Source organism: Gekko japonicus, unplaced genomic scaffold (assembly GCF_001447785.1).
Source record: "Gekko japonicus isolate JY-2015 unplaced genomic scaffold, Gekko_japonicus_V1.1 scaffold2557, whole genome shotgun sequence".
NCBI lineage: Eukaryota > Metazoa > Chordata > Lepidosauria > Squamata > Gekkonidae > Gekko > Gekko japonicus.
The window spans coordinates 227,348-236,362 of NW_015167132.1; the positions used below are offsets into that span (position 1 = coordinate 227,348).

The following is a 9,015-nucleotide window of genomic DNA, read 5'->3' on the forward strand; positions in this document are numbered from 1 at the left end:
CCTCCTCCTCCTCCTCCTCCTCCTCCGCCCATCAGCCCATCAAGGCTAGTATTGTTGGCTCTGACTCTCCAGCTCTCCAGCGTCTCCTGTAGTGGTCTTTTCCCACATTACCATGCAATCATTTTAATTGGAGATGCCTGGTTTTGACCCTGGGACCTTCTGCACGAAAAGCAGAGGCGTTTTCACTGAGCCACAGGCCCCTTCCCAAATATACTTGGCTTTCACTAAACCGTCTCATGGTTTCTTGCCTTCCAGTGGACTGCAGCAATGAGGTGTTCACAGAGCTCAACGGATATGTGTCAAGCCCCGGATACCCTCGGCCCTACCCGTCAGAGCTGCGGTGTAACTACAGCATACGAGTGGAGAGGGGGCTGTCCATCACACTCAAATTCCTGACACCCTTTGAAATCGAGGACCATCAGCAAGTCCGCTGCCCTTATGACCAGCTCAAGGTATTGTGGGTCAATATCTCCCTGGCTAGGAAGGTCCCTCTCGGCCCCGTTTCCCTGAAGTGGATCGTCAGGGAGAAAAGAAGGAAGCAGCAGGTGCCCTCGGGATCCCTGTAGCCTCTCTCTTTGTTTGCCCTGTGGTTGGAATTAAATCAGGGGTTGACAACCTTTTTGAGTCTGAGGGCACCTTTGGAGTTCTGATAAGGTGTGGTGGGCGCAGCCACAAAATGGCTGCCACAGGCGGTAGAGCCTGCCACAAAATGGCTGCCACAGCTCACTTCAGTAATACAGTGACGATCCTTGTTGCCGTGGTGGTGGCAGCTGCTGCCAGAGCAACATTTTGAAAAATCTGCAGAGCCACTGAAGTCTCCAGTGGTCAGTCAGAAGCCTTGCTGGGCAAAAACCCCACTTGTAACTTCCCACTTCCTCAAAACACTTGGTGGGTACCAGAAAATGTATCAGTGGGTGCCATTTGGGGTCCCTGAATTAAAGTGTCTTTCCTAGGAATGATTTGAAAGATTAGCCTCCTGCTGGTCTCCTTAGGGATACCAGAGATTTTAAGCTGGCAGGCATAAAAAGACATCTGTGTTGGATCAGATCAGTGGTCCACCTAGTCGAGCATCCTGTCCCACAGAGTGACCAACCATTTGTCATGGAGGGCCAAATAAACAGGGCATAGAGGCCAAGGCCTTCCCCTAATACTGCCTCCAGCCACTGGAGTTTAGAGGTTTGCTATCTCTGGGCATGGAGGCTTGTCGGTCTGACTTGTGAGGAGGAAAGATACTGAGGTGCACCATTTTTTCCTCTCCAGATCCAGGCTGGGGGTGAAGAGATCGGCGAGTTCTGCGGCACAGTGACCCCAGACAGCATTGAAACCAACAGCTCTTCGGTGGACATTTTTTTCCTCACAGACGAGTCAGGGTTCGGCCGTGGGTGGAAGATCCGGTACAGCTCAGAAAGTAATGTTTCCCCAGCCGGCACGCTCCGATAAACGGTATCCAGCCACCTGCCAATCCTTGCCTCATTCTCGCCTTGTCCCCAACAGGGATCCGTTGCCCGCAGCCCGTGCCGAATGACAAGTTCACCATCATCAAAAACCCGCAGCCCATCTATCAGTTCCAGGACTACTTCATTGTCCGCTGTCAGAAGGGTTATAACCTAATGGAGGTGAGTCCTGTCAGTCTGACGTCTGCGTGTCTTTTCCCAGAGCTTTTTTTGTAGAAAAAGGCCAGCAGGAACTCATTAGCATAATAGGCCACACCCAACAGCAGAAACTCATTAGCCTATTAGGCCACACCCCTGACAGCACAGTTCATTAGCATATTAGGTCACACACCCCATGTCTTTCCTTGGCTTGCCCAGGCACCCTGCGGCTGCAGGGAGACCAGGCAAGCTGGCCCTTGGACAGGCTGGGGAAGGCACAGGGAGGCATTTAAATGCCTCCCCAATCCTTCCAGGGGGGCTTCTGGCCCACCCGCCTCAGAGTCGCCGGGGGAGGTCACTCTCTAGGCCTTCCTTCTGTAGCCATGCACTCAGGGGGGTTGGCTGTAGTGGGCGTGGCCAGCTCTGAAGCCAGCCAGAACTCTGTTCCTGTGCGTTCCTGCCCAAAAATAGCCCTGCCTTTTCCTCTTTCTGTTTTCTTCCTTTTTTCTTCTGGTGAGCTTCTTCAAGGATTCCCCCCCCAGTGGCCAAGTTATTTTGTATCCCTAAGCAAGCTAAACCCATCCTAGGGCTTCCACGCTGGTGGGAGACCTCCCAAGTGGCTTCCTTAGTTCCCGACTGCTGCTTGGTACAGCAACACCATGCCAATGCGGCAATGTCACTTCTGGTGCAAACCTGGAAGTGACATCATCGTGTTGGCGCGAAGATCCAAGATTCGCCCCAAACTCTGTGGCTTTTACCATAGAGTTTTGGGAAAATCCTAGAGCATCACATCGACATAAGGACATCACGTCTGGGTTCACACAATAGTAATTTCATGACCCCCACTCACTAAAGTTCCTGCTGGGTGCTAGTGCTGGGCTGGCAACCCTAACTGTTCCCACCTGGGCCCATGCCACCACTGGCTCCATCCAAGCCATGCCAGGCTTTTACATAGCCAGTGGTGGCGTGGGCCGAGGAAGGAGTGCCAGTCATATACTCCTACCGCTAATGGCTGGGAGTGAGCTGAGCCCCACACAGAGTGTTGACACCCCATACAGTCACTTGGGTGGCTCGCCTGGAGAACCAGCCCTGCGTTTTCTTTTTATCTCTCTCCTACCTCTGCATTTTTGTTTTGACCTCCCTCCTCCCTGAATACTTCACTACAATCCTTTGTCTCTCTGGCAGGGATCAAGTAAAACACGTCAGGGCTTGAGAGGGATTTTAGAAGTCTTTAACAGAATCTCTGCCTCGAAGGCAAGTTAAGAGTCCCACCGTGCTGGAGGATCGAGGCAGAAAGAGATATGGGGATTGCACAATATTTTTGCGTTGGCCAGTCACTAGTGCAGAAGTAGCAGAAACTGAAAGTACAGCAGAAAATCAGCAGATGGCTTAATCTGCCCCCGAGGCTCATGTCTGGAATTTGATTTGCATGTCAGGACGGGACTCAGCTCTGTGTAACATCCGCAGCAACGACTGCAAACCCCTCTGAGCATGCGCAGAGTAACTTCCCCTCACATCTGAGTCACAGTCCTCCCCGCAAAAAAGTTAGCGTGGCCTGGCATTTATGGGAGAATTTATGGCTTCCATGCAGACTAGAGCCCTGGCAGCTAAGATCCCATCTGACTTTCGAAGCAATGGATTCTAAGAGGAGCTGTGGCTCAGTGGTAGGGCATCTGCTTGGCATTGCAGAGGGTCACAGGTTCAATCCCCAGCATTTCTTGTTAAAAAGAGGTGATGTGAAAGATCTCCACCTGAGACCGGGAGAGTCTCACCCCGTCAAAGCAGACATTACTAACCTTGGTAGATCAAGGTTCTGACTTGACTTCATGTATTCAGTAACTGCAGTAGCTTGTTTTTTTCTAGAAACAGGAAGACTCGCCTGTCATTCTGTTGTTCTTACACTTGAGGAAGTACTTTTGACTATCTTTCTGGACTTTTGTCAGCCATAGCTTAGTTCCTTGGCTAGGCTAGTGTGTTTGGTGCTTGTACGATGCCGGAAAACCGTATCTGCTTGGAATTTGCAGCTGTGGAACTGGGTGTTTATGGAAAAACTTGCCCATCGAATTCACTTACCCAAGAGTTTGGGTAAACAGAAAGTTTTTCAAGCCAAATGGCTTTCTTTTATTTGTTTGAGAACTCTTGTGATGCAATCGCCTATAAAACATGTTCTTGTTTTCAACAGACCTAGTTAAATCTTTTTGTGTGTGTAATAATTGTCTTCAGTGCAGGCTTCTTCCATGTTAATTAGCTGTGTGTGTGTGTGTGTGTGTGTGTGTTTGTGCAATGTATATATTTCGGTTATTTTGTTCACTAATTAGATGTGAAATATTGTTTTTACCAATTCTAAAATTAAAAAAACAGAAAATTGTTTTAAAAGAAATGTGTTTGAGCAGTAGAACAAATCTGGAGTCCAGTGGCACCTTTAAGACCAACAAAGGGTTATTCAGGGTATGAACTTTTGTGTGCGTGCACACGTCTTCAGATACATTGGAACAGAAGGTAGAGTTCAAACACAGACAGAGGCTGAGCGGCAATTTGACATGTAACCTGAGGAAGATGTTTTGAAGATGTGTTTGAGCAGATGAGGGAAATGAAATAGTGGAGAGGCTCTTTGCAATATGCAAGAGGCCGAAGGGAGTCTGGTGATGGGAGAAGCAGGCCCTAATTCTGCAGGAGGGGGGAGAGTGAGCCAGAAAAGCACACAGGGTTGCCATTCTCCAGGTGGTAGCTGGAGGTCTCCTGGGATTACAACGGATCCCTAGGTGACAGAGATCAGTTCCCCCTGGAGAAAAGGGCCGCTCTGGAAGGTGGACTCTATGGCGTGGTGCCCTCCTGAAGCCCCTCCCCTCTCCAAACCCCGCCTCCCCCAGACTCCACACTCCAAACCTCCAGGAATTTTCCAACCTGGAGCTGGCAGCCCTAAAAGGTAAAAAAGGTAAAGGTCCCCACGCTTGAAAGCCAGTCGAGTCCGACTCTAGGGTTGCAGTGCTCATCTCCGTTCAAAGCTGAAGAGCCAGCGCTGTCCGAAGACGTTTCTGTGGTCATGTGGCTGGCATGACTAAACACCAAGGCGCACAGAACGCTGTTCCCTTCCCACCGAAGTGGTACCTATCTATCTACTTGCAATGTCTTGCTTTCGAACTGCTAGGTTGGCAGGAGCTGGAACTAGAGACAGGAGCTCACTCCGTCATGCGGCACACTTGGGTCTCGAACTGCTGAACTACCGACCTTCCACAGCCTGCAGTTCAGCGTCTTAACCACTTGAGCCACCGCAGTCCTAAAAGAGCATGGTCTAATTCTCATCTCTTCTGTTTTGAGTAGGGAGACAATCGGCTGCCAACCTTCACTGCTGTCTGCGAACACGATGGGACCTGGCACCGCCCCATGCCCAGGTGTCAAAGTGAGTTGCTGGTTGTTAGCGGCTGCAATGGGACCCGAGCAGAGACAGCCCTACCAATGCCACCGAGCAAGGCAGTGGCCCCGAGAAGCAGGTTCTGAGCACCACTAAAGGGTCACTGCCCTTACCCGGATGACCCAGGCCAGCCCAGTCTTGTCACATCTTGGAAGCTGAGCAGGGTCAGCCCTGGTTAGTACTTGGATGGGAGACCACCAAGGAAGTCCAGGGTCACTCTGCAGAGGCAGGCAATGGCCAAACCACCTCTGAATGTCTCTTGCCTTGAAAATCTTATGGGGTCACCATATGAAAAGTACTCAGAAACGTGGAGTGATTTCAGCAAGAGTACTTTATTCAATCAGGAACAAGACGAAGTAAGCCGGCGCGCAGGCCGGTATATATGCACAGAAACCCACCACGAAAACACACCCCCTGTTCACCCTATAGGTTATTTACAGAAGCCGAGAGTCCCATAGGCTCTTGGCTGCGGACCTGGCCCTCTGATTGGTGCGGGCTAGGATCCGCTTGGCTATTGTTCTAAATGTACGAAGCTTTGGGCTTCTGCTTGACCGCATGGCCCAACGATCGTGCATGTGGTAATGGTGGAGTACATTACACCATAAATTGGCTGCAACTTGACAGCATTTTCCAATTGGCTGCAACTTGATGGCATTTTCCACCACCAAAGGGCGGCCGGCGGCCAATGACTGAAGGCCTTTCTTTTCTACTTGGATGTGTAAGAGAGAGACTGCTGGCACCTCCTGGATTCTCTGACCCCAGTGCCAAAAGGCCTTGTTTTGCTCCGAGGAACTGATGCTTATCCGGCCCCTTGCTCTGCCAAGAGTTGCAGTGGTTGGAGTTGGAAATGTTTGGATCTGTGCTCCGCTGCCTCATATGTTGAACTATCCAGGGACATCAGGTTAGAGAGGTTTCCCTAGGTAATGATGTGATCTCAGGGCTCAGCTACATACTAAGGCAGTGATGGCGAACTTTTTAGAGACCGAGTGCCCAAACTGCGACCCAAAACCCACTTATTTATCGCAAAGTGCCAACACGGCAATTTAACCTGAATACTGAGGTTTTACTTTAGAAAAAACAACTCATACATTAACTTAAGATGATCCAAACAAAGTAAGGAAAGCAATCCCAAATGCTTTCATTTACTTAAAATTATTTGGCAGAGAATTCGACACTTTAATGATGGTCTGGGCCTGGCTGGGGCGATGGCACGTGTGCCCACAGAGAGGGCTCTGAGTGCCACCTCTGGCACCCGTGCCATAGGTTCGCCACCACTGTGCTAAGGTTTCTTCCCTGTTTATTTTTGAAAAAACTGTATTCTTTGCAAAGTCAGCCTCCAAGATAGCTGTACCTAGGAAGAACGAGGAGAGAGAGTGTCCGTGTCTGTGTGTGTGTCCGTGTCCGTGTGTGTGTTGGGGGGGGGGGGAAGCACTTTAAACCTTTCCTGCCCTACCATTCTCTTACTGGAAAAAGCCATCTCTCCCAAGCTACTCCCCCCCCCGCAAAAATATGGGTACCTCTAAGCTTTTCCCAGCAGGAGTAAAAGCAACTTGGGTGTGTGGCTTTTCTTTAGCAAAGAAGGGGTAAGGGAAGAAAGGGTTCAGATTTTCATCCCCCCCCCCCGGTCCATGGCCAGCTTACCAAGTACTTACCGTGATTCGGCGGGGGGCACATAAGTCGTCCCAGGACCATTCCCGCACGGACAACAGATGCGTGGCACCATGCCGTCGCCAGGAAGTGACACTGGGTGGCGCTCTGACAATGGGGCTGGAAACTCGATGGTACCATCGAGTTTTCAGCCCTATTGTCAGAGCGTCGCCCAGCATCACTTCCTGGCGATGGCATGGTGCGTTACAGGAAGGAATGGTCCGCCCGGGGAGCATGTGTCCCCCACCGGATCACGGTAAGTACTTGGGAACCCTAGTCCATGGTGCTCTCCTCCTTGATACAGAAATCCTGTTTACTTCATTTGCAAAACAAAAGACAAAAACAGGGTACAAAATTTATCAAACAGTTAAGCCATGCAAAGGTGTACCTCTTCCAAGCAGACCAGTAGCTTCCCCTGATGTTATAGGATCATAGAAGCTTCCGTGTTGGGCTGGGAGTCTAGGGTTGCTTGGAGGGAAAAGTGTCCTGTCCCTTTAACAGTGACTTAACGGCGTGTGATTTACCAGGTGATGTTACTGACTGCCCTACCATGAAAAGCTTCATGTGCCCATTTCGACACATGAAGCCTCTCTTAAAGAGACAGGACATTTTTTCTCCATGTTACTGGCACAGTTTGGTGTGGTGGTTAAAAGCACAGAGTCTAATCTGGAGAACTGGGTTTGATTCCCCCCTCCTCCACATGCAGCTGCTGGTCTGACCTTGGGTCAGTCACAGTTCTCTCAGAGCTCTCTCGGCCACACCTACCTCACAGGGTGTCTGTTGTGGGGAGAGGAAGGGAAGGAGATTGTAAGACACTCTGAGACGCTGAGTGAAGGGTGAGGTATAAATCCAATCTCTTCTTCTTCTGCTACTTCTAGCTGGAATTTGGCCTGTGCCACAGACAGTGTGGTGGTGCCTAGCTGAGGATGGCCTTACTGACAATCTAAGTGTATTTTGTCTCCCTGCTTTGTATTTTGCCTGAGGCCACCTGTGGCCAGGAGCAGACGGACTCTTGAACTTACTGTAGTGTTTCCGGTGGTCTCTTGCCATGACCGTCAGGAGCCAGCTGAGCGGAGTAGCCCCAGAGTGCCACAGGGAGCCCTGTGCATCAGCTTGCTGCAGGGTTGTTTTCCCTTCTCAGTCCTCCCCTGTCTGTGGCTCAGCACCTGCCAGGAGGCTGGCATCGGGCCCTGGTATATGATAGCCCTCGGATTGCTTTAGGATGCAACTGCATGCTGTCCTCAGCTGCGTGATCCTCCCCCCTGGTGGTTTGTGGGCTTTTGTGGAGGCCATGTTTGAGAGCAAGAAGAAAAGGGAGAGGAAGGAGCCGCTTTTCCCTTCTGTCTACCCAAAATCATTCCTCCAAGATGTTTATTCTCTGTGAAGAGGGGGAGGGGAGGATGCAGGGACCTTCGTGCCCAAGTTTTGGGGAATGTGTGTGCTTCTCAGCACACAAGCAGCAGGTGGGGAGAAGCTAGGATTGCCATGCCTCCCACTATGGCAGGAGGCCACCCGCTGATTGTCTCTCTTGTCCATCACTGCTGCAAGCAATAGTGGAAGAAAAATAAAAAAAAGCCGCTGGTCTCTGTGCCAGAGTATCACTCTGAAGAGATGATGGGTAGCTCTAGGAACTGCCAGGAACTCTATGGTAAAACTCTGGCAATTCCTAGAGCTACCCATTGCCACTTCTGGGTTGTACCCACACTGGACATAGTGACGTCAGTGACTCCACACACCTGCCAAACGGCCCACCCCTCCACCCTTCCACTGGTTGCCAGGAATTTCCCCGCTTTTCCTGTTCTCAACTGCTGTTTCCGAGGCTGCTTTTAATTTAAATGATCCTGTCAGGGGTAGAGCCATTGAATTAAGAATTACATGTTTTTAGCATAGTACGTTTTGAGCCTTGGTCATTACCAAGCGTTTACTTCTGGGCCAGGGATGGTGGTTCCCCCGAGTCATTAACCTCAACACATCTGTGGCAGAGATGGGGCTGGTGACTTCTGAAACATCAGGAAACTTCCCCCCTCTGTTCTTTAGTCAGGAGGAAGGACAGGAAACTGTAAGCCTGCCCAGCAGGGCTTTTGGTGGGGAAGGGTGTTGCGGTCAATGTTCCCTCTAAGTTGCGGAGTCTTGTGAGCAAAAATTCTGCTTTGTGAGTTACTGGCTTTAAAGTTGTGAGCCAGCGATTTGGATCCTGCATAAATCAGTTTGCTCTGGAGCCCGAAACATCAGGAAACTTCCCCCTCTGTTCTTTAGTCAGAAGGAGGAAGGACAGGAAACTGTGAGCCTGCCCAGCGGGGCTTTTAGTGGGGAAGGGTGTTGTGGTGCCATTTAACCCCCGAAAACCCTCCTGAAGACTTTGTG

The 9,015-nt window shown here is 50.6% G+C and overlaps 1 protein-coding gene across 1 annotated transcript in view; it reads left to right on the forward strand.

Moving 5' to 3' along the window:
* Window positions 1-9,015, forward strand: part of C1R (complement component 1, r subcomponent) — a 31,698-nt gene that overhangs the window by 16,764 nt on the left and 5,919 nt on the right. The window contains exons 5-9 of the mRNA XM_015413046.1: window positions 256-452; window positions 1,261-1,408; window positions 1,495-1,616; window positions 4,914-4,992; window positions 7,932-7,938. Coding sequence (XP_015268532.1) covers window positions 256-452; window positions 1,261-1,408; window positions 1,495-1,616; window positions 4,914-4,992; window positions 7,932-7,938 — 553 coding nt within the window. The remainder of the gene's footprint in view (window positions 1-255; window positions 453-1,260; window positions 1,409-1,494; window positions 1,617-4,913; window positions 4,993-7,931; window positions 7,939-9,015) is intronic.